Source organism: Bombus flavifrons, chromosome 14 (assembly GCF_040668555.2).
Source record: "Bombus flavifrons isolate JBK064 chromosome 14, iyBomFlav1_principal, whole genome shotgun sequence".
NCBI classification, from domain to species: domain Eukaryota; kingdom Metazoa; phylum Arthropoda; class Insecta; order Hymenoptera; family Apidae; genus Bombus; species Bombus flavifrons.
The window spans coordinates 7,206,947-7,232,046 of NC_138455.1; the positions used below are offsets into that span (position 1 = coordinate 7,206,947).

The 25,100-nt window shown below is 38.9% G+C and overlaps 2 protein-coding genes across 2 annotated transcripts in view; one reads left to right on the forward strand and one right to left on the reverse strand.

Moving 5' to 3' along the window:
• The window catches only part of LOC138186809 (uncharacterized), a 35,181-nt gene extending 31,217 nt beyond the window's left edge, over positions 1-3,964 (forward strand). The window contains exon 2 of the mRNA XM_069127025.1: positions 1,076-3,964. Within this exon, the coding sequence (XP_068983126.1) occupies positions 1,076-2,072 (997 nt within the window). The 3' untranslated portion in view covers positions 2,073-3,964. The remainder of the gene's footprint in view (positions 1-1,075) is intronic.
• Positions 3,965-5,320: 1,356 nt separating this feature from the next.
• On the reverse strand, positions 5,321-24,774 carry LOC138186802 (uncharacterized). The gene is made up of 2 exons (XM_069127019.1): positions 24,470-24,774; positions 5,321-6,432 (listed from the first exon to the last, which is right to left on the reverse strand). Exon 2 carries the CDS (start codon positions 6,425-6,427, stop codon positions 5,465-5,467), a length of 963 nt encoding a protein of 320 aa, XP_068983120.1. The 5' UTR covers positions 6,428-6,432; positions 24,470-24,774; the 3' UTR covers positions 5,321-5,464.
• Positions 24,775-25,100: the final 326 nt, after the last annotated feature.

Genomic DNA, 25,100 nt, shown 5'->3' on the forward strand with positions numbered 1-25,100 from the left:
GACCGTACTGCGTACCGGAACTCCAGCCACCGCTCTGCTCTGTCTTCCGTCCGCCAGGCTTTTAGCCCCTTTACATTTGTGGAAAGCGTATCTCGCCAAGCGTGGATGAGATATCTCGCGTGTACTTACATTAAGATGCACAATGGCGAGTATGTAAATGGGAAAAGTTCTTGTATCCAATTCAACTTAACTTAGTTTGTACTTTTTACTCGAAATGAACATTTGGAAGTTTTATATTTATAGCACTTCAAAGTACAAGAAATGTAATTGTAGATTTTATATCATGGGGAAGAAATAGATATAAGATTTTGTAATATATTAGGTTGTTGTAAAAGTTTCTTTTGTTTCATAAGGAAATAATAGATGCACAACATTTGTTGTTTTATATTATTTTATTGAATTATGTATAGTCCATTTTGTAGTAATAGGACAACAGGGGTTAACAAACGAACGGTTAATATTGAAAAGTTCTTCCCCAGTTATGTTCTTTTATTTATAACGTTACTATATAAAATAAAGTATTTTGGACTAATTATCTATCGAGATAATCCATCTATGCAAAGTTCTGGAAACAGTTGACTGTCGTCTTAATTTTTGCTACAGTATACTGCCGACTTTGACGTTCCAGCATGTGGTTATCAAATGCTCGTAACAGCATGTCATACTTCTAAAATCAATTTGGTTTTCATCACCCTTATACATGAAACATCCAATCACAAACATTAGAAAACGAACACGTGAAATATGAAAAATATCGCAAATATATCACCCATAAATGCAAAGAAGTTAGTTCGAAAGTCTCGTAAAAGGAAGACTCATAGCGGTGTCTGCCGTTCTGGTCCGCAGATACGAGATTTAATAAACGCGTAATTACAGCGTAAGGACAGCATAAATCACGAGACTCTTTTCATTCATTTTATTACGTTTTTGTCGACAACCACAAGATGGTTCACCGCGTACTTTTCCAATTACGCTATAATCTTTCAAATCCTCTCGAAGTCAGGTTTTTACGCAACGATATGAATATTTACAGCGGTTCATTTGAAATTGTGATTGACGATTCTTTTCGTTTCAGATTGCTGAGCTGCGCGCTGCTGCTCCTTTCGGGCACCATCGTCGTAATCGCATCCGAGCAAGCGGTGTCCAACTTCGAGACAGTTCACACGAGCAATGCGGCGATCTTGAATCGGCTCGGTCTCGCGCCGCTTCAGATCCCCGATGGACACCATAAGAAACGTCTAGCTGGTCCCGAGCCGCCTGGACTCGGCTCCCAGACACGGATCCACCAACCTTACAGCCGTCGACACGGACATAGAGACAGCCACGTCTACATCGTGAAGCTTCCTGCCAGTCCGCCGTACTACACGATCACGAAACCGCACAAAACGGCGAAAGACGACAAGATAACGAAGACTGGGCCGAATTTCCCCGTAGGATTTCAAGGAAACGGGAAACCAGCGAAGATCTATCACTGGAATCTTCCTGTCGTGAAGAAGATCGGCGAGAAGAAGAGGCTGTACTCTCAGCTGAAGCTGGAGCAGGCTAAGAAGAAGATGGACGTCACCAAGAAGTATCAGAACTCGAAGAATTTTGTAGAGACTCGGGGCAGTTCGAAGATCAGTCAGGATTTTCCTCGTCAAGAGAATAAGAAATATTTTGATAACAACAACGATAAGATTAACGTTCGTCAAAGTAGTGACAGTCCATCGAAACACGTAAGAAACAATGATAAGAGGCTCAACTATCCCGATCATGAAGATAAGAAAAACGAATCGACGAAAAAAAACGAATCAACGAAGAAAAGCAGCACCAACTTAAGTAACAAGACCTACAGGCTGGATGATTCAGGCGTGCACAGGATTCACCTGACGAACGAACTTCACGGCTCGAGGAACACGGCAAAGGTGAAGAAACACCGGAAGAAGGCAGCCATGTCGTACTACGCGCCAATCACCGGCAAGTCCGGCTCCACGAGCATCCACAAGAACTTCCCCGGAAATGGAAAACCGAAAGCGTTCTACGTGATGGAGAAGAGTCGCAAGCCCGTCTACTATCATCCCTTGTTACCTTAATCTCGCGTTGCGGCGCTAAGAATCTGTGTAATCACGTGTTAACGGCCCGTGAGCTTGTTAACTTAAGTTAGTCGCGACATCGCGATGAAACAGGAGCAAGGGCCGTCGTTTCGTAGGACGATGACGAAATTTTCAAAGGACTGAGAGAGTAAGAATGATCAAGAATGCGTGTGTGAGAGAAAAAGAACGAGGGATGTTCGGATGGAGTCGTCCTTGCTCGAAGCCACGCGTATCCTGCAAAAACCGTTCCACTTTTGTTACAGTTGTTAGAAGTATTAGATTAGGTTTCCCGAGACTTTCTTTGGAAAGGTGGACTTAAATTTAGGATAGTTTAAGGAAAGTTTTGCAAATGCCTGCGACTGAGTTCGGTGGTACGCTCAGAGATCTAGATTAAGTCCAGGGAAGTGATCGCTGGCGCTTCTTCCTCTTTCACGAGCCAAGCACCGACGATCGCTTCCTGTTGCTACGTTTAACTTGTATAATATATTTTTATAAGTTTTAACAGATACTTTTTCTATCGTATCGTCGATGTGTGCCGTTTTTTACAACAAAGGAATAAGCCATCATGACTGGTTGTCTTATGAGATACGTAAAAATTATGTTAACAATGGAAACAATAGAATAATGAATTTGCAGTCTCGTAAAGCAATCGGTCACGAGCGAATTTTTACGAAAGACTGGACAATATACCTATATATACCCCTCTCGATGGGATGCACATGCCTTTTACTACGTATAATCGCGTAAGGATTTTTACTGGTTCTTTTTTTTTCTTTTTCTTTAATAATGAATTGCAGAGGCGCGAGAGCAGCAGACATTTTTTATATTCTTATATCGTATGTTATAGGAGGAAGCTCAATTGTATCGAACCATGGCATTCAGTGTAGTGTAATAAAAGTATTTATAGTACTTTGTACAAGAATGCGTTGGCTGTTGTGTGTGCCCGTTGAGAAAGAAGCAAAAGAAGAAAATCGGCGAAGAATAGTACTGTTTATGCCGCGAGTGTCAGCCGTTTAGATTCTTGCTTAGAATGAGAACCGCTCTTAACCCGTTACAGCACATTTGCGATAGTATCGAGCCAACAACGAACCCTTTGCCCCGAGGGCCACATTTTTTGATAATTGACCATCTAACTTTGAAATGACCAGAGTGCCTATCTTCCTTCGTCCAACATCTCTTTTTTTTTCTCTCAAACCCTTTAACCAACGTCTTGTTTGTCATCCGTGACGAGAATTAGCCCCTCGTATTCTGATCTAAGAATCATTTAGCGACTTGTCGTAAAAAATTAGTTTATCCATAGGTAATATCATTTCGAACAAATAGAAAGGTTTAAAAACGACAGATCGTTTATTTCAATGTAAAAGCTTTAACGTGTTACGTGCGTATTTTTTAAACGGTATGTTCTCTGCAAATAGGAAATTTATTTGAGGAAAGATACGCGAATTCCTGGAAATATCATTGAGGGAAATCGCGAGATTGTATTGAAATTCCATTTGAAGCCGGCTTTTCCGGGATGTCTGGCGGTGGTGTTATCGCGATCTTTGAATTCAATCTCTTTGAGCAAGTAGCATAGATCGCGAGGCATCCCCGTAACCAGACAGGATATAATCCCGAGTAGACTCGCGTCCCAAGTCAATATTTGTGCTACGTGAGAAGGGGAAACATATGAAACGCGTTTTCTGGTCGACGCAGCCGACTGGTAAGAATTCTCGAACACCAACGTTCCGCTTTCTTTAGTAAAAAGATAGAGAAAATGGAAATTATCGATTGGAACTTTCGTATATTTTTCACGTATTTACAAAGTAAAAAAAGGAGGAAATTTCTGTAAAAAAAAGTTTAGTGATAACGGCATATAAATTACGACTTTACAAATAAATATATGCGATTAAGTACATTATGTTATAATACTAAATGCTTCGTAATATCATGGTTTCACTCAAGATATAAAACAATGGATAGTTATATATTAAATTACCCTAAATGGTGCTTGAGCAAATAGTCATCATGATTTCTTCTGCATAATCAGCTAGCTATATATAAATTATATATACGCATTTTTTAACTGATTAACGTATAGATAGACGCATATAAGTATTGATACTCTATAAATAGAAACTATACACTTAAGAGTAACAATTAAAATTATACATCTACTCGCAATAGAGTCTGTATCTCGAGCAACCACAGCGATACGTCTTAATTATGCAGAGTGGAATCAATACCAGCATACTGAATTAACGCAACATGAAAATCAGAAGATATTTAACTGCAAGAATGAAAAACTTCACGGCTGTTATGTTTACGTTTCTCATTACGTCGTTTTATCTTCCACACTGGTCTTTATCGTTCATTTCTCGTTTACCATACAGGGATATTTCTCCTCGATCTTTTCCCCTCTACTTTAAAACGCAACTTCCACCACTGTACCTTGTACAATCAAGGCATCGAACTTGAAAGCAACGTATAAGGAGAAAAAAAGATACAAATCTCTATCAAAGAGATCGTATTAGCTACGCCAACGACGTCCATCATCGACGTGATGAAATTTTTTAACAGTCCGTCTTAGGGAACTGGCTCCACGGTTCCCGCATAATCATACGCGTAATAACCTATACTCTTAGATGTAAATGTAACACGGTATAAATCACTAGTCAGCCTGTGTAACTTCTATATCAAGGCCGTAAATACGAAAGCTTGTCGCTGTACGAATATACATGTTTCAAATCCCGTTCAGACCGGTCAAGTTTCTTGAATTCAGGCGATTCAATGAATAAAGAACATTTCAAGGAGGTATACTATCTTGAAGAAGCTACGGATAAGTTTGATGAAGAATTTAGATCTTGTAAGATAACATTGACATAGACCTATTTTCTAATTTTTGGCGACGCGGAGATTTCATAACGATCGAGTGAAAATTATAATTTCGAAAAAAACGTTAACAGAGCTTTCAAAATAATACATTCGTTCTAGTAACATAAGTCAACTCGATATTTCGCGCACCTAACACCGTAAGAAAATTAAAAACGAGGCTTCGATTTCTAAAAGTCCAGTAGTATACCCCCTGAAATCTAGCATGCTACAAGTTCAGACGAGGAAAACAACTTCAAGTTGCCTGAATTCAGATAATTGCACTAATCTGAACGAAGCGTAAGCGCGAGTGTAATTTCTAAGCGATCGAGCATCACGATTCTCTGGCACTCGCAGTTATACGATTCGAACGAGAATGGCGAATCGATTCCTCTCTCGTTTCACATTTCTCGTGCATACGCTCGTCGCTTCTCATCTCTTTCGCTCGAATCCATCATCATCCGGCAATCAAACCGACGATTTGTAGGATTCGAGGTAGCCGTGGTTCGTTCCACGTTTCGGTAGCAACTAGCTGCCCCGTGTCTTCAATAGTAGGAATTATCTTGCCGGTAGTCGGGGTACCGGAAAGCCTGACGTGCCCCTGCGGTTCCATCAGACTTCAACAGAAAGAAACTGGTAGGCTTGCCATTAAACGTGTACGGGCCCTTGTCCAGCTTGTTGACCAAATCGTCCGCTGGTTTCTTAGTCGGTTTTAAATTGCCCTGCCATTGATAAATCGATGTTGGTTTCCCATTGCTCACAAAGTCCGCCGAAACGCTGTCCAGATTGGTGATTGGGCTGTCCGTTGGTTTCTTGTTCGTCTTCTTTTGCCATTGGTAGACCGACGTTGGTTTTCCGTTGCTCACAAAATCGATGGGCAGCTTGATGAACGGGTTAACGGGTTGCTGGTAATTTGGTTTCGGCCTTCCGGGTCTCGTGTACGGGACATGCGGCCGAAGGCTGGCTGTGGAGTAAGTGGGCGGTTGCGAGATATAGCCTAAACCTGGCACGAACATGTACGGCGTGGGTGGTAGCCTGATGTAAAAGATGTTGCTTTCCTCGTATCTATTCGGATCCGACATGGTTCTTTCTTCGGTATCGAAGTTGTTGCTGGGATAATCGATATCGTAGGGGACGTTAGAGAATGGAAGCTGTGAAACGAGAGGATAATTGACGAAGATGGCTTTATGCTTCCGATTCTTCTTAGTTGCTTTGACTTCGTTGGATTGCTTTGAGAAACGACCAACTTCAAGCTTGCCTTGATTATTATCTTGAATCGAGGCTAGCAACGAGGATTTCGACTCTTTCGTTCCACTGTCGGTCTTCTCTGATTGCTTTTTTGTCGACTGATTCGTCGCGTCCTTGCCGGTGACAATCCCGGGTTCCGTGGAAACTGGAACCGCGTCCTTGTTCCGAGGGAACAATCGAGCGTCATTCAGGGTGTCTTGGAGCGGCACCGCCGCCACCGATGCCACCACGCAAACCAATATAGTCGCCGAGATCTTCATGATGACTGGAAAAAACCAAACGATTTCATTGTTTTTACCTTGAACAACTAGCACGATTTGTTGAAAAAATATGCTTACAAAGCAAATTTAATAAGAAATATTCATGGAAAATGTCTAAAAAATCATCATCACATGTGTTATATAAATATATGTTAAAACAACACTGAAAAATGATATTCACGCAAAATATCTGAAAAATTATTTTCGCATCTATTATTGGAAAATTTACGCTCAAAATAGACGTCAGAGAACGTCTGTTCGATTCTCATTGCCAAACGATCGTTCGATACAACTATTGGAAGAAGAGGCATTGGAACTACATCAACCATTCACCAAGCATCGAGGAAAGGCACGTATAATCCGGCTTATGAGTACTTACGAGTTGCCTCATTCTCGAGCAGAAAATCTGATTAAGTTATTATCCCTGAATACTTTTTCGCTCTTAAAATATCGCGCTAAGCCTTTCATGCGGACAACCTTTCCAACAGTAGATACAGTCGTCACAAACTCGCATCCTAAGAGCACGCGTTACCTCCGAATTAAATCGACTAATCGTTTATTTGGCGGGTTAACACGACAAGCGGATGACATTAAGCATGCAAAACGCGATCTCGCTGAAAGATAGGGTGGATGCGAGCGAATCATCGGCGAAGGAGCCGAAACAAATCGTCGGCTCGTCCGGCTGAACGTGCCCGAGGACAACTCGTTTTCTCGGGAACGGTGTGCCGCAGTATGGAAGTCTCTTCCTCCTTCATTGCGCGGCACCGGCTGTTCCCCGTAATCGACATCGAATAAATCACGTAGCCCCGTGGCGGCAGCAGGGAAGTGCATATAAGCGAAAACGCAGAAAAAAAAGCGAGACACTGGATGCGCACGCGGGGAAAGAAAACGCCGCCGCGACGGGGACAAATTCCGCGCGCGTGCATTCCCCGCGTCAAGCTTTCTTCTACGCAACCGTAGCGCGAACCAAAGGGAGAAGAACAAGAGCATCAGGAATGATAATTGAAAGCGGGTTATAAAATCGTCGAGTCACGCATTCCTGACCAGAGAGAACTCCTTGAAGACCTTGCAGAAGGTCGGACGCACAGAGAGAGAGAGAGAGAGAGACAGACAGACAGAAAGGGAGATGAACCGAAACAATCCATTCAGTACGGATTTCGTAATAGGGTTTCTTGTACGCGTCGAATGTTATTTAGCAGATAGATTTGGCTATTTGGTTTTGCTAATTCTTAATTGCTAGAGATTTGTTACAGCGGTGATTTTGATTTAGCATCATGCGACTTGCTGATTGAATCGCTTCTAATTGCGAGAGTAACCGCGTAGTAGCTTCTGTCAAGTGTAGGGTCCGCTATTTCATACCGCGATGACTCGCGAAATATCGCATGTACCGGTTGTTTATTATTTCGCCACGTTGAATCAGTCGGTATCTTCTTTCTTTTTTACTTTTCTTTCTTTTTTCTGTTTATTAAACTATACAGGTTTTGTACGAGAGCGTGTAATCGAAGTGGCAAGGGTTGGTTAATAGTCTCGAATTAGAACGTTTTATCCTCGGTTCTGCTCTCGCGTTTCCATCTTAAACGGGTGTCGAGTCGATTGATTCTCATCTTTCACGCCGCGCCAGATGGATATTAAAATCGAGCAATTAAAGTCAAGCTCGTCGGCCCTCGTGCAACGCGGATTTATGAGCGTATAGATGGTAGAGCGGCAGCGCGATGTAATTTTCTCGGGAGATATTCAGATTCCAACGAGTATAATTAACGGTGTGACTGATCGATTTAAAGGATAATGGCGGCCCGTCAGCATTTACGATTAAGTACCGGTTGATTGTTACGCGATACCTCGTTATTACCGGCGTCGGGTTCCTTTTTCTCGAACCGCTGTTAGTAAGGTAAACCAACTACCTTTTCCCTGGCGGATGATGCAGTCAACTTACAGAGACCTATGTTATCCACCAGTGGTCTTGTTTTATACCTGTCTTCCCTCTGTACACGGTGGCAACACGCTCCATCTAACTTCGCTCATCCCGCCCAGGTTTTGCATAAAATTTCAATTCATCATTTCCGCGGGAACACCCTGTCCGATAGAATTTTTCCTTTTTACATATGCTCTTCTATACGAAAAGTCCTATGACATCAGCAGTTTTCGAAGCGTCAGATACAGGACGGGAGGATCTTCGAGCTCTTGCGTCTTATCCTTTCGTATCATCCTCACCTCCTGTCCTCTTATACCATTCTTCCTACCCTTCAAAAATGTTCCAGATGATTTAAGGAGGTCCTGGGTACTTATTTCGAAGAGTATTAAGGATTCTCGTCGATCATCGAAGATTATAACGACGAAAATAATACTAAGCCGAATTACATACGAGATTCAAACCTGTCTAAAGTCGAGGACTCTTTTGGAGACTTCAACGTCTGTACAGGTCGTTTTTCATCGCGGCCATTTCGAGCACACCGTTATTTTGCCGAAATGAACTGCCCGAATACGCAGATGCGCGTATCTTTTTACGGGCATCTTTGTCAGGAACGATACAATGTGCTCGTGACAGGGAAGGCGAAACCAAAGTCTTCGCGTGCACATGTACTCGATGAGAACATCCGCGGGATGAAGGTTCTTCGACGTGGCGTACAGCTCGTACCTTCGTCACGTGTCATTAGGACTACTCTTCGGCCTTTAACTCCTGGTATTGGATAAATTCTCCTGTAATTCTTTTTGGAACTTCGAAATAGCACGTTCGAAATAGCACTTTATATGTTACGCTTCATTTTATATGTTAGGAATGTGTAAAGCAACGTTGCTTGGATAGCTTCTATAGCTTGGATGGGATTTATGGAACAGTCAATTATCAATTGGCCACTTTTATAATGATTAGCGATGCTTCGTTTTTTCTCCGAGTTACATTAAGGAGTTTTTAAGCTTGTATAGTGGTAATGATATAGGATTGTACGATGGTCATTATCGTACATTTGTATTGTAGCGAAGATACAGATAGTATAGCTGAAGATGTTGGATAAATTCGAATTCTCTTTGGAGCTGCGAAATAGCACTTCCACGCTTCACTTTATCAAGTTAGGAAATTTATAAATTGATATTGTACCGCTTAAACGGGATTTATGGAACAGGTAACTATAAAATGACCACTTTTATAATAATTAGCGATGCTTCGTTTTTTCTTCGTGTTAAATCAACCAGTTTTTCATTTTGTACACTTGACCATCATCGTACAGATTTGTGTGATAGTAACGATCTAAGTAGTATAGATGTAGATGCTGGATAAATTTTCTTGGAATTCTCTTTGGAGTCTCGAAATAGCTCGTTCACGCTTCACTTTGCAATTTATAGAGTGATATTGTACAGCTTCGATGGGATTTATAGAACAGGTAAAGCATAAACTGGTCACTTTGATAATGATTAGCAATGCTTCGTTTTTCCTCTGAGTTAAACGAACGATACTGCTTGGATGATGTACAGCCGAGGATATGCCATTTCCGCAATTTTAATGAAACTTGGAGACATCTGCACGTGCTCAGGATTTTGACCTAGCCAGACTGATTCTCCTCGTTAATCGGAGGGAACTGCGGAGTTGCAAAAAGTTAGAAAGTGGTGCGGTATGTAAAGTCACCGGGTAAAGTGGGGATAAACGATGCGTTATCAGTGGTAAATGGGCGCAGATTATATGGAAGGAGGCTGATTTTATCGACTTTTGTCGTGCCATTACGCGCAGTCGAGCAATTAATTTATCGTGTGAAAGATGATTTGACATTCCTCGATATGCCGTCGTACTTTCTTTAGGAAAATTGAGCCTCTCCTTGCCGGTCATTCGCTTCTTTTTTCTGTTGCTACTTTCTCCCTAACCCTCAATTTACGTGGATGAAGAGAGAGGGAGAAATGGCGGAGTAATGGCAATCCCATCGCATTATTGACCCGAATAATTGCATGTTAATCGCAAATGCGCTCTTTGAAGCGGAAATCAGGCCATTTTTTCCGTGGATTTCGAGAAGCGAACGTATACATGCATCCGGTGTAAGGCTCGCGTCGCGGTTGAAGATAGCTGTCTAATCATTGTCTAAGTCGTTTAATCAAAAATACTGCTGGATGACTTAATTATTCGAGTTAATATTGTTCATTTTTGCAGATCAGCTTGTATAGTTTTCAGATGTAGTATAACATAATAATCGAAGTAGCTAAATGACAGAAGATGTAAAATTAAATTACAGAAAGAGTTGTGTCAAAATGTACTTGTTTTTTTATGAAATTCAAAGAACTGAGTCCGAACTGCAGGATGGCGGTGAAATTCTAATTAATCCCTACCAATTTATGTAGTTCTCCTTAATAAGACGTATTACTCATTTTTGAGTGCATATACTTGGAAGTTCCATCAAATTAGAAAAAAAGGAGCACCATTGACATTTGTGTACTCTACCTTATTTAAATATTTTGTATAGATAAGCGACATTCTCCCTAAGTAAGGATCCTTAAGAATTTAAAAACGTACTACGCCCATCAAAGACACTTACAAATTTCGAAACTTAAAATTCTAATAACAAAGGATCCTTACGAATTTGGAAATTGAAAAAAATGATTAAAATTATGACTTTTTTACAGTTAGACAGTCCTTTACCAACACTGTACGTCTCGATGGTGCGCTGAACTTTTGTTTTACGGGTTACGGGTTATTTCTGATACTGGCTACGCGAGGTAGGAGGCTCGTCGAATAGAAATGGACATGGAAAAGTGGCATGTATGCAACTGGAAGTTGGTTCCGCGATCGAGCGCGAAAGGCAGCTTAAAAAGGAGATACTTAAGCTTTAACGGGTTTTCGAGGGAATCCATAAAGTTGGATCGCGCGTACGCCTCTTGCATTTCTCTTCTCGCGGCGATTACGCGCTCCTGTTTCGGTTTGATTTTCATCCGGTATGAATTTTCGCGCAATTTGCGAAGCTCTTAATTAGACTTCGACGGATAACGGTAGGTAATTGCAGTAAATAATTTTTAATAAACAACCGCGGCGGGCAATTCTTCTCTTTTTTGATCGTGGCTAAGACTCGTTTAGATTGGTCAAGTAATTTGAATTATGTATAAAGTATATTCATATCAGTAGGACTGAATCAGGCTTGAATTGAAGTGAATTGACTTCAAACAATAGATGTCTAAGATCTTCATCACACACTTGCTAAGTTCTCTTATACGTATAATTTGATTAGTGAAATTTCACAGACCAATGACAAAGTCACGAATCAGAAATTAACAGCACCATATCCTCTTACATAATCAGAACAAGTTTGATACAACTGACATTTTAAAAATACATCATACAAATTGTAAATCACTTGATACTCTACTTTGTTCAATACTTTTGAATTTATAAAAGAGAAATCTAGAATCTATATACAACTAGTCGTTTGTCTCAATTTAATAATGTTATTAATAAATTATTACGTAAGAGGATTCTGGAATTAGTAAAAGTTAATGAAATTCGTTACGCAAACACTGTTTAAAATATGTACATTTTGGGTGTCAAAAAATAATTGAGAATATCTTAACTTCACTTGTCACTTATATTTTATAGTACTAATAAAAACATTATTATCGAATTAAGAAATTTTATGAAGCTTAAAAGCACGACATAATAGAGAAACTACATTTGTTAATTCTAAAATTACCAAACCAAACCTGCTTTTATCCAGACAAAAACGTAATTCCATACTCTTATTTATTTTGCTCGTATCACTTTTATTTTAATTAACTGCATATAAACTACTTAGGCACACGCTGAAGGTTTTAAATGTTTGACATGTTAAAAGTATTAAAAATAATTTACTGTAATTACCTAACGAGAATGGTAGAAGTCGTTGCTCCGCTCTGTGGCTCGCGATAAATTCGTTGAAAATTAATCGAGTTTATTCGGACCTACGTCAGGAGGTTCACGCGAAAGAACGACCCGTATTGTGGTCCATCATTCTCGTCTCTGTTCGCTCATGCGTTTCTAATTAGCCAATTTTACGCTACTGACTCCTAGTACGGTAAATATTCTCGTGGTGCACACATCAAACTCTGACAGGATAGAAATTTTCATACTCTGATTCGTTTGATGCTCGAGCAAATGTGAACACATGTTGCATCAAAGTCCTTTACTGCGACTATATCGCAAACGACCCTCTTAACATGTTTTGTTCGACATAAAGAATTTATTTCTTCATTTAAAAGACCTGCCAACGAAATAATTTACCCGCGATAAAAATGTTGGGCAAAAATTCTACTCCGTTGAATGTTACGGTATTCTGTTTGTTCTTGGTAATGGTTCCGTTTCTTAACATGAGATCTTCGAATTATTTATTAACGCTTGATCCTAATCGCTACTTCTGAAAGTTAATTCAAGGGTACTCGGGTAACTATGCTATCCTGTTATAAACTACACCGTTAAAAATCGTATCGATATTTCGTTACTAGATCGCGTTACCGGAATGCAGGAATTTTATATTCGCATTTCGTTTTTAATATTAGAAATTCATAGAAATTCGATAGATTTATAGTGGTATATTTTGAGGAATGTTCGAATGATTTTTGGTAAAAATATAATATATATATATATATATACTTTTTACTTTTTACTTAGATGTATATCTATCATAAATATCCACAGTCTACTTATAATATAAAATGATACACAAGATAAAGTTTCTAAAATTTCTTTACCAAATATAACAAGTAAATGAAAGTGAAAGCTTCTTTTTCCCCTCATATTACGTACTTCTTCATATTACATTTTGATTTCTTTGGTAGAAATTTTATACTTCAAAAGATAATAGTTTTTAGCGTTAAGCGAAGTTTTACAAGGAAGACTGACACTGAAAGTTAGAACCATGGAAGGAAATAGGATTTGATCGTAGGATTAAAAGTATCGCGTTAGCGGAATTCGAAGTGTTTGCGAGGCACGAGAGGTGATAATTTAAGTATCGCCAATTTGAGCGTCATCGAAGGTCGCACGTGGCTCTTCTAACGAGCGAGTTTGCTAGACTTTCTCATAATTGCACCGGCAGTCACGAAGGCTGCAGGTGGTTCTCGCGAGATCCCAATCATGTGAGTCAAGGTATTCTGACTTTACACAATGCTCCCCTCTCCTTCACGTTGTCTTAGATACACGTAAACTACGATTCCGGATTTCTGAGACTCGGTCTAATTTCCTAACTGTACACGATTGTTCTTTTCGGAATGCAATCCTTCATCATCCTGCCATCAATCTATTCACGCAAAATATCCGTTAGAACGATTGGATCAACCTCTTCTTATGAGAGCATGTGTGTAGAGATTCTGACGCCGATTTCATCTTTGCACAATGTGACAGAGTAAAGAAAGACTCGAGCAAAATATACCGCTGTTAATTTCACATTTTGACAGATTGCTGTGGATTTCCTTCCATTTCTGTGGGTTTCCATTATCTGAACGTTAACGAATAATTTGCTTTTCAATGTATTCTATATTGCTAAATGTTAACAAATAATTTTCTTTTCAACTGTATATAGGTAAATTATGTATGTGTTGGACATATATCATGAAAGATTTTTTCACATTGTCGTGATTCTCACTTCGCGTCTCATATTCAAGTCGGTACCACGCACATGCCCTAAAAGCTTGTATATTCGGATCGGTATTGTATGTAGCGAACATGTTGGACGTTACCATACAAAGCAATCATTAACATTCTGACGCCAGAAATACAAGGAATCTTGAGGATAAAGAAATAATTATTTTCTCCTTCATTTTAACCTCTTCGCTTTATTATTACACCGTAGGAGGGTTAATATCTTAATAATGCAATACTTAATATTTATTACCTATATAATAGTACATGTAGTATATATTTTCTGCACCTGATGCCCCAAAAATGCAAGGAATCTCGAGTACAAGGAAATAATTATTTTCTTCTTGGTTTTTAATTCTTCGTTCTATTACACTGTAAAGGGTTGATGTCTTTTCGATAAAGATCAAGGGTTTCGTTAGAAAATATACATTTCTATAGAAGATCCAAGGTAGGTTTTTAGGTATCTCTTCAAATTGTCAAATGATGCTTGCCGAATATGCAAGCATGATAGAATCCAACTATCTAAAAATCATTGGATATCTAAACGCGCGATAAGATCGTTTCGGTAGATGATCCTCTAATTATACTTTGAACAGGATATTATTAAATAAACTCAAGGTATTGTCCTTTTTTTCTGTCCGTTGTGGATAAGTACCGTAAGGAATCCCTGCTCGAAAAATTGGCTATCCTCTAACTGTAACAAGATCGTCGAACATTTCGACGATGTAATAATACAGTAGTCTCAATACACAATGAGAGCCTGGACCCGATCACGCGTTACGAAAACCGAATTAACCTCTTTCGAGACCTTAGCAGATTCCGGTTCTTTCGCCGATTTGTGTCCAACAAAAAGCCTGTTTTCATCGATGATGGCTCTCCTATTATTAACGTGGACATTTACGGTGTCCAAAAAGTTAAAGATTTAAAGAGCGGAAAATATCGATCCGATGCAGGTGTCAATTATTTGGCTGATCGGTGCATGTAAAAGATTTCTCGGGTCAATAGCAACCGTTAAATTTTGTCCTATTATTATTAATTGTTTTTAATCACATTGAAGAAGAAGAATAGAAATATTAAAACTTTGTCAGCAGTTGTTATAAATAATTGGAAAATATTTTATACGATAAAATATTTTTATTTCTAGAAATAGAGTTTTTATTCATCATTATTGTCCGTACAATATTTTCCAAATTTTTCGACAAATAGATTGTTTCAGAATGAAAATGTTGTAAGGGTAACGTTGGAAAAATTGTTGTACTTTAGAACCGATGATTTTGATGAATCTGGAAGAATGGAATTAGTTAATTATTCGGAAAATGTATAGAATTATATGAATGTTATTTCGATTACATTATGTTTTCATTAAGCCACATGTAATTAAGGTCTTATTTGGAAAAACGATATCACGGTAACGAATGATTAAATTTTCCTCAATTGCAGACACATGATCAAATCAATAGACTAGGATACCAATATCGACCATCACGATTAATCGAAAGCTAGAACAGTAGAAGTTTAGAAATAATTTGCATATGTAATTAAAAGATTCGACGTTAGAAAGTCCAGTTTTGATACAGCGTATTGATAACCTTAGTAGAGCGAGACGCAATTAAAAACGACACGACTAACACATTCTCATTGCGCACTCGCTTCAATTAGTATTTACGGCGAAAGCGCGTCGCAAAATTCAAACGATATGATTAAAACGAACGTAGTAGATATTCAGAGAAATTAACGTCTGACAGATTACCAATCACGGTGAATTTCTAATGACATCAGGAATTATGAGGAAATTATACAGAAACGAAGGATCGTCGAGATAAATTAGAAAACCAACGTGACTAAAACAAAATCACTAACGAACTCAATGAATCGATTTCTTGAAAATAAATGATTTTAGCAAGAAACGGTCGTATCTATCAATTGAATGTAAAATCAAACGGGTTTTCATGTGGCTATATATAGACTCCCCTTATCCGGTCACGTTTTCATTCAGAGGAAGACAATGAATCACATCGCCGTTTATCCGCCGTTTATAGCATTTATTGTAGAGAAAACTTCACTTTAACACATTTACTACCGAAATACTGCTCTTCAAGAAATGCATATTATTTGTTAGAAATAAATCGAAGAAATTAAATGATATTGTTTGTTTTAACACAAGTACGCATAGAAAACGTAACTTACATTACAGTTGCATTAGCAGCGTTACTTACAATTAAGATTAACCAATCGATGATATGCGAATTAATGAAAGAATATCGATGAACTTCCATGTAACTAATGCACGTTTTATCACATTGAATATTGTTTTCGGATTTACTGGTCGCCCGTTTATTCAGTTAAAGGGAATATCCTCTAAATTACCACTGAACAAAGAGTCTTTGGACGAACACAGTCGATTGATCCTTTCATCGTCAAACCACGTAAACGCACGTCCCGTTAGAGTTGGCATAAAAATGAATGCGATTCTTCAAAATGTTGCATCACTGTAAAAAGGCAACGGTATGCTTGCAAATTGTATCACACATGGAACGATTAATCCGAATAACATTTGATGTATTTACCATCCTATACATCTTAACTCTCATACGGTCGTCATTTAAACTAACGTTGTAGGTCTTCATGCTCTTTTTTGATTATTTACATTAAATAAAAAGCAAGAATAGAGATATGAAAAAAATATTATAATATTAAAAATTCATTTATCGCAGTAATTAAATGCCTCTCGGAAGCATATTTTTCGCAACGTACATGTTTAAACGAGGTTTTAATATCTTTTGGAGGAAATTTACATCGTCTCCTTTTTTATAGCCTGTGAGATCCAGCCACGTTTAAAACATCTCGACGAACGATCACGTTTTATTTGTTCGTTGCGAATTTCCTAGTAGTCTGATCCTCGATTAAACGTCATTTTTAATCCATTAGATCGTCAGTGCGTGTATTTCATCATCGTCATTCTAATGTCCACGCCGATTTTTTCCTATCTCTAACGATCTCGAGAATCGTTCGACCGATGATTCACTTACGGCTTCTTTTCTTTTCCAGAGGTTGCACAGGATAATTCTGGAATCGCAGAGTGTTTCCTCGCCGATTGCCTCCTTCTTTCCTCCTTCCTTCCTGTGAAGCACGAGCGACCGGCTCTTGGGTGTGTGCCGCCATTTGTATTCGGAATCACAAGGAAGTGAAATCTTAAACCGGTCGGATGCGTTGTTAGGCTACGGGCGTGCGAAAATTGTTCGCCCATTGTCAATCACCTCACGGACCATCGGCAAACTAGGAACAACCGATCTTCTCCTCCTACCAGATTTTTCGACGAATAAACGACAACGGAAGCCGCTTTCGAATTTTTTGATGGTTTTCGATTTACATGGCGAAAGCGGAGCGATATTTTTGCAGGGAACTGGGTTAGGTCTTTTGTTCCGATTTTCCTTCTCTTGTCATGCAGACGGTGCCTTTGTTATCTTGGAATCTTTTTTTTTCGAGGGTGGACATATGATCCAAAAAGACGGTCGTTGGTTCGTACGACTTTTCGAATGTTTTGTCCTTTCCCATCGAACAGTTTGTAGCAATACGAAGTCAGCTCTAATATTTAACGTTGCATTAGAATTCTGATCTTTAAGGTATTTTATCCTGTTTACTGCTTCGTATGTGACGCGATGAAAGTGATTGATAATAATTTTTATCATTTTCTATACGCGTGTTTTAATATTTAGTATTCTGATCATCTGTAACCCGATATCAATTTAGAGATAAATCTTATTTACTAGAAAAGAGAGAAAACTGTAATTTCATATACCTTCTGCTTTCATATCAATATATAAAAGCGCAAAAGTTTATTATCGCGAGTATCAGTTGATCGTGAATATGTCGCATGTTTCAAAAAGTGACTCGATTCTGATCGATTTTAAGATTGGTTTTCGTTGACTTACTCAAATGAGAAAAAAGGAGCTATCTTCTTATCGCAGCAATTACTTCGATTTTTAAAAGAAAGCAATTGTACTTAAGAATAGAAACAATGTCGTGTTAAGTACCATTTTTTTACAAAAGCCCGTAAGTACAATGCGTTTACGACTTCACGGTGCTCGTTGCCTCGCCATTCTCTAATTACGATCCTCCAATTATTTTCAACAGCGTTAGCGGATGTTAGAGATTGTAACGAGCGGCTATAATTCAATGGCTCCCGTTTTATAGAAGGAAAATAACGTTTGGCTGGCTGCTTAGAAATATGGTATGCTCGTAAGGTGTCGATGGTCTAGTCAACGAAATTCTTCGCGTTTTTCCCATGCCATACTCGCTGCTCGAATAACGTTCACGGTGGCTGCTCGTATCGGAATACCAATTAGTAGCGGTGATAAAGTGATCGTGATCGTCACGCGCAAGCTGCTCGAGTCGCTTTGAAAAACGTTACGTAATCGTCGATCATACTTTTCTTTTATTTGTTTTTCTTTTTTTCATGATCCGTTTCTTTACTCTCAGGTTGATCTTCTTCAGAGAAAATTGAGACATCGTATGACATGAGTTTCATTCAAGTCTCATCTTGTACGTTGATCGACAAAGGACTCGGGTTAAATGAATCAGCGATTTGCCTTTTATACGGATATTACCATCGAACAGATTGCATACTTCTCCGTCGGCACAGAATATATTATCTCTCGAGGAAGTAGACGGCGTTTGGTTTAATCGCCATTGAATATTTAAAGGCGAGCTCCTGCGATTGTCGCTTAACGATGCTTTATATTAATCCACTAAGGACCAAGGATGCATTGGTTGCAACATTTTATTTGTAATTTCCTTTTAGCCAATTCACATTACTGAACTCCATTAAACTCTGTTGAACTCTATCGAACTTATATTGTAATTATAAGAAGGAAGTCCAAGAATTTGCTCGATATTTTTTTATTACTTCTACTTCCGCCTAGATTCTAGATCCTCCACCTTTATGAAATTCGAAAAAATTGAAGTATTTTATAGCGCAATAAAAAGCAATATCTTTCTTCGCATTATAGAATTTCCTTTTGTACCTGTAATTCTAAGATCAGAGATTCTACATTGCTTCTGCATTGCTACTGCTATTATTCTGTATTTTTTCTCACTTTTTCTTTTTCTTATTTTTTCTTATCTTGACGAAATAATATTAACTTACTTTATTTGTGTTTTTTTCATAATGCTACTTCTACACGTTACACGTTATTTCGTATTGTTCAGTCCTGAATGGATCAAAGAATTAACTTTGCGCGTGAAGAAGAGGAAGATAAATGAGGTCTTCTCGTATCGTAGAATTTCCGTGCAGTTTCTCTGAAATGGTCGTGGTACTCGTGGAAGTTCCAAAAATCGCGAACATTCCCTCTTAACTCGAGCAACGAAACCTGTGTCCGGCGCTTCTCTACACGGCTTTTCAATTAGTCATTAATTCTTACGCGGTTGAATGTAAATGGGACCGTTATACCATCTTCTTGAGTGCAGACTAATTTATACTGTTGGTAGAATGGATAAACGATACAGAGCGGGAAGTTGGTGCAGAAGCAACCTGCTACATTTTTTCGTTCTTTTTTTTGATGATTGATGAGGTCTGAAAGGTTCCGCGAGAATTTCATAAATTTTACATCATGACACCTTTGATTTTTCTGAATTCGTAAAGGTTGAAACGAATAGATTGGACCTTGGCCAAGGAAGCGGTAACCCATTGGTCGTCTCATACATTTCAATTAGCGGTCAGCTATTTCATAAGCGCCACTGGCGTGCAAGATAATCGGCACGTCTCGATGAACAGACCACCGCGTTACGTACATTTACCGCGGCATCGCGTTTGAGCGTAGCGGTCTTCATACTTCATGATCAAGCGAGATTTTATATTAAAAGATCGAGTAAATGATATATGGTGATGATTAATCGTTAAGACAATTATATATACGATTTATTATCTATCAGAATTTATTTATTTATAATTCAGTGTTTATCTTTTTAATATTAAAGATTTCTACTAATTTATGACCATTTATAAGGATTATATTAGATGAATAAATAAATTGTAATAACTAGGTACCTTTAGGCGTGCGTCTTATTTAAGATAAATTAAAGTATAAAGGCACTGCGAAGCAGTTATCAAGATTCATAAAACAGATAGGTCACCGATTTTTCCAAAATGAATGAAATTTCAATTCATTGGCCGAATTCCATATGGATAGTATTGTTAAATGCCGTCAGTGGTACTGAAGATCAGTTTCTCCAAATTTATACCTGGCAACTGCCTGACCTCTGTGAACCTGCTAAAGGTTTCTTTTGATAGCGAATTTTCTGGTAGACCAACCTGATCTACAGACAATATCCAGCCCTTATTACTAGTATCCATAATTTGTCACCTCATGGGCATGGAAAAATTTTCCAGGAAGAAGGTCCTAATAATGGAGGAAATTCAAAGAACATCCCAAAATGGAACAATAGCAAATATCGAAGAACCAATAGTGAAAATCAACGCAAGAGTACCGAAGGAGGAATTTCAACGATGAAAAAAAGACATTGCGCAAAGATGATAAAGAAGAAGTTCTCAAAGATAAAAAGAACTTTGGAAAAAGGGGCTAAAAGGAATATAAAGAAAGGAAGTATTGCAAGGACATAAGAATTATAATAGAAGGACAAATAACAACATAAGGAATCAGAAAGGAGACAAACAAATAAGGACTAGAGTCGAGTTGAGGTAATAAAGAGAAGAAACACAGTGCATAAACACAAAAAAGTCTAGGAATAAAAAGACACAATACGAAGACACAGAACAGTTCGGACAATACAAAAATAGACTCGCTAATATGACATAGAAAAGGAATAAAAAGAAGAAAAATGACAGGGCACGGGGACATCAAAGAAGTAAGAAAGATTACTCAAAGACGCCAAGAAAAGAATGTTAGAATGTAATAAGGCTAAAAAATGGATTCCAATGATAAGAAGGTGTACATAGACGTCAACAGTTACTATCTAACATAGCAGCTTGAGGTGTGATTGGAATACTCATTAGTACACGCCATGTAACCAAACTACCGGTATATCAAGTTTTCAAGAAGTTTATACCGCCCCATTTTACTCGCTGCCTGGATCTTTGGAATTCAAGAAAACGTCGAACAGTTAGGTCTAGCCTGACTGAATCGTAAAACTATTCTTTCGTTAACTGCATCGGGACTCGAGAGAGAAAGTAATGGATCTGGAGCTTGTATAACATCACGTAACAACCTATATTTCGTCGGAGAACCGTACACTGTAATAATAGTAACATGTCGTAAGTATAACATTTTGAAAAATTACGGTCTTAACCATTTTCATGCTGGAAGCGTTTTGTGCGCACAATTTGCATTCATTCTCTTCTCGGCGGCTGTTTAATTAGAAATACACGCGAAGCTTAAAAACTAGAGAGACCATTCAAGACCATCGATTCTACCGGTCATTTTCCTATCACGTAATGTTCACAAAAATGATAGTCTCGTCGGTTCAATAAATTCGTTTGGACGATATCGTTTCCGCGTAACACGTGTAGAAGCGGTTGTTGAGTCGATACTTTTCGTGTCACATCGTAATTTAATCGACGATTTTATCGGTCGGTGCGCGAACAACCTATTTCTAGACTTCGGTAATATCACGATCTTAATTACGGAAAGCTCGGACGATTCCCGCGGCTGTAATCCTGTCCCATTACCGTTCGGTTGGTGCATTCGTCGATCGAGTTACGTTTCAATGTGCGCGAACTGGTTCCGCTAACTCCCGTGGATAACTTTAGACATCGACGTCATTAATGTTAGACTGGAAAGCACTTTCCGTGACGCACAAGTAGCGCAAAACGAAGAAGAGAGTCGCCTTGGCGAGCGAACGAACGTCCTTGCCATCAAAGTCCACTCGATAAAGCTAAATCGCCCGCAAAACTATCTACCATGTCGATCATATACGTACGCGTTCAAGTAATACTTCAGTGACAGAATATGATTCAAATTTCAGATCTTTTTTGAAAGAAACGTTTTCCAAGAATTGTCGAACGACAGTTAGACGAGCACGTGAAATGGCTTGCATTACCGGATCGTGCACGATTTTACAACTGTTATTCGGACCTTATCTCCACATTCACATCGTTTCACACGAAATTCCACTTTTCAAAACCAGTGCTTGATGCGATCTACAGGAAAAGAGATTACTGGGTTTACAGGACAAAAATTTTATTCGAAGACTGCATAAAACTGATTCTTAAACTCCATTGGATAAATTTATCAATCTACTGGATTGTATGACGAAGTACATTTTGTTAGAAAGGCTTAAAGTGGATGCAAAAAGTATTTTCACATTTTTTATCAGGTTCTACATTTTATTCGTGTAGTATGCAATTTTTTTAATCACATGAAAGTACTTTTGTAGCCACTGTAGATCTTTCGAAGATAGAGTGCAGTATTGACGTGAAAAGATTCAGCTAACAGAATATCTTCAACCAAGTTCAACTGATTGACCTACAAAAGTGAAATGCATTGACAGTATAGACCATACTTCCTCGGAAAGTTTGATGAACCATATTCTGTTCTCAAATATATGGAACCCTTGGTAACGATGAGCACACAATGTTATACAGTCTAAATCATAAATAAAATCATAAAAGTCCAAATCATAAAATAAAATACACCTAGTAATCTAGTATATTGTTGAGATAGCGAATATAATCTGGCATCGAGCATTAGCCTTTAGGCTATGACTACAATAGATACGTGTTCTAATAAATACAGGTGCAAAGATGATAAATCACATGCTCTGTCTTTTATAGAGGAGCAATTTTAAAATTCAATGTGTTGTCAATCAACTCCATATGAAACCTATCTTTTCACTTATTTTGGGATTAAATACGTGGTTTTGTTGACTTCTTAAAAATTGAAAAGATATTAATAACATTACAGTTATGTAGATTAACATTAGTTAAATTAAACTAACATAACAGTCAAACCAATATTCGTTTCTTACAAAACATTATCAGATTTACCAGTTATTTTCAAAAGGCCTATATCATCTGTGGATGATCCCCTGCTTCGTAAAAAATTGTCAAAATACTTCTGCTGAGCCACCAAGTGACATAAAACTCAGAAAACCAACACAATTTGATTTATTGTGTTTCCCATACGAGCTGTTCGTATAGATTCTTACAAGTACAAGCATTTCTTCAGACATATTTTGTTAGTTCGTTAAAGCACGAATTCGCGTAACAACAACCCTAACCCAGTAAACAAAAGAGCCACCATCTTGTCTCTGATCGAGTCAGTAATGTCAATCTATTGAAAAAGCTTATCGTTCTTTTTTTCCATCTGACGTGGGATCATAAACGATGCGCCGTGTGCATCGCGATGTCCACGCTCGATTATCGAACTCCGATTATGGTAATCGTGCGCACGGTACTTAATGCTCAGGCCGCGTCTCTAGGGAATTTTTAGAAAATAAACAGAGAGGAAACGTTTCCTGAAGGAGCTCGTGTAAGGAAGCTCGAGGCCGAGCGCCAACGTACTCGAAAGATGCGCCAACCCCCCGTCATCTTCTGCTTCTTGTAACCTCTTCTTGTCCCGAAGCGCGTCTCGCGGATGCTCAGCTCACGGGATCCTTGTGTAACATTGTGGCAACAAGGAAGTCGCTGTTGCAGTCTCTGAGAATTACCGTTTCGCGATAACGTCCTCGAATCTCGAGTGGTGGCAACATATCCACCCAAACGAAACGCAGAAATACACGGTGAACAGTAAATCGAGCCGGTGTGCGAACGCGCGGTGTTAACTTCCGATAATCGCGGAAACTTTAACGGAACAGATAACGAGCGTGGTAAAACTGCAACGATTTAACGATCTCCGGTGGCGATTAAACGGCGCGGCTACGCGTATTCTACACTCTCTTTTGTGTTTTCATTGTTTACGATCTGAAATTACAAAGTGAGCTTTGTAAACGCATCGAGGAAGAATGTTTTAATAATAATTGAGAGATCAGATGGGATTGCGCGATTTTGTTGAGAAAAATTAAACGTCGTGGTCGATGGAAACGGTTATAATTTTCTTATACCACCTGAAACGATTCTTTTAAATTATAATGTTGTAAATTTTCAATGTTCTCAACGAACTGTTGTAGGTTCACTATGATTATCGAGACGGATAAGATGGTATTTCCGTTTCCTAGACTGATCTTTCTATTTTTAACCGTGGTATTTCATTTAACTGTAATTAAATTCGATCGAATTGTGGAAGGTTAGTAGATGTTAATAACTGTTGGCATATACTCGATGACTAACGATTTCGATAATTATTCTATCCTTCCTTTAAGAAGACTCAAAGTCGTCTTTCCTCCGGGAGGAAATCGTGGCCTTCGACTTACGTAAACGAACGCTGTTTGGCCCAGAGAGTCCTTCTACGTATTCGCGCCGTATCGCGTTGAGCAATTACTGTCGAGCAAAGTTTGTTCACACTACCCACCTCGTTTGCCTTTGGAAGAACAGCGGGATCCACGGAATAGTGTTTGATCTATAGAGGTTCGATCTCTCCTGTCTCTTGGAGGAATTACTGGAAAGTGCACCCGTGAACGATCACCAACGCGGTCGCGATCTCATCGGTCTCGCGCATCGAACGAACTTTTATCCTGATCGAAAGCTTCCCCTCGACGCTATCAAACCTTTTCTCCTCTCTTTTTATTAATTTTTCTTCCGGATTTTCGTCTTTCTTGTCTTCACACTCGATCGCTACTTTTGGTCACTGGCTACTTTTGGCCGCGTTTTACAAGTTCACCGACTCCGTGAATCGCGATCTGCTATCAGAATGAAGGCTTTTCTTAAGGCCGTCTCGTACTTATGTCGCTGCCCCCACTATGGGGCAACGCGCCGCGAGCACTCCTCAAGCTCTTCAGCTTGTCGGGGCCCGAACAACGATGCCCCCCTCTGAACATAGAAAAGGAAATACGTGCCAGAATGGACGACACACTTTCGTTCGTTCTTTCGTTCGTTCGCCATCGCTTTTTCGACGGTTCACTCTTCCTCCTCCTGAGGCTACATCACGCTACAGTCTTTGCTCCTCGACGATAAGTATTTTCGTTCGGCGACGAAATTGGCAA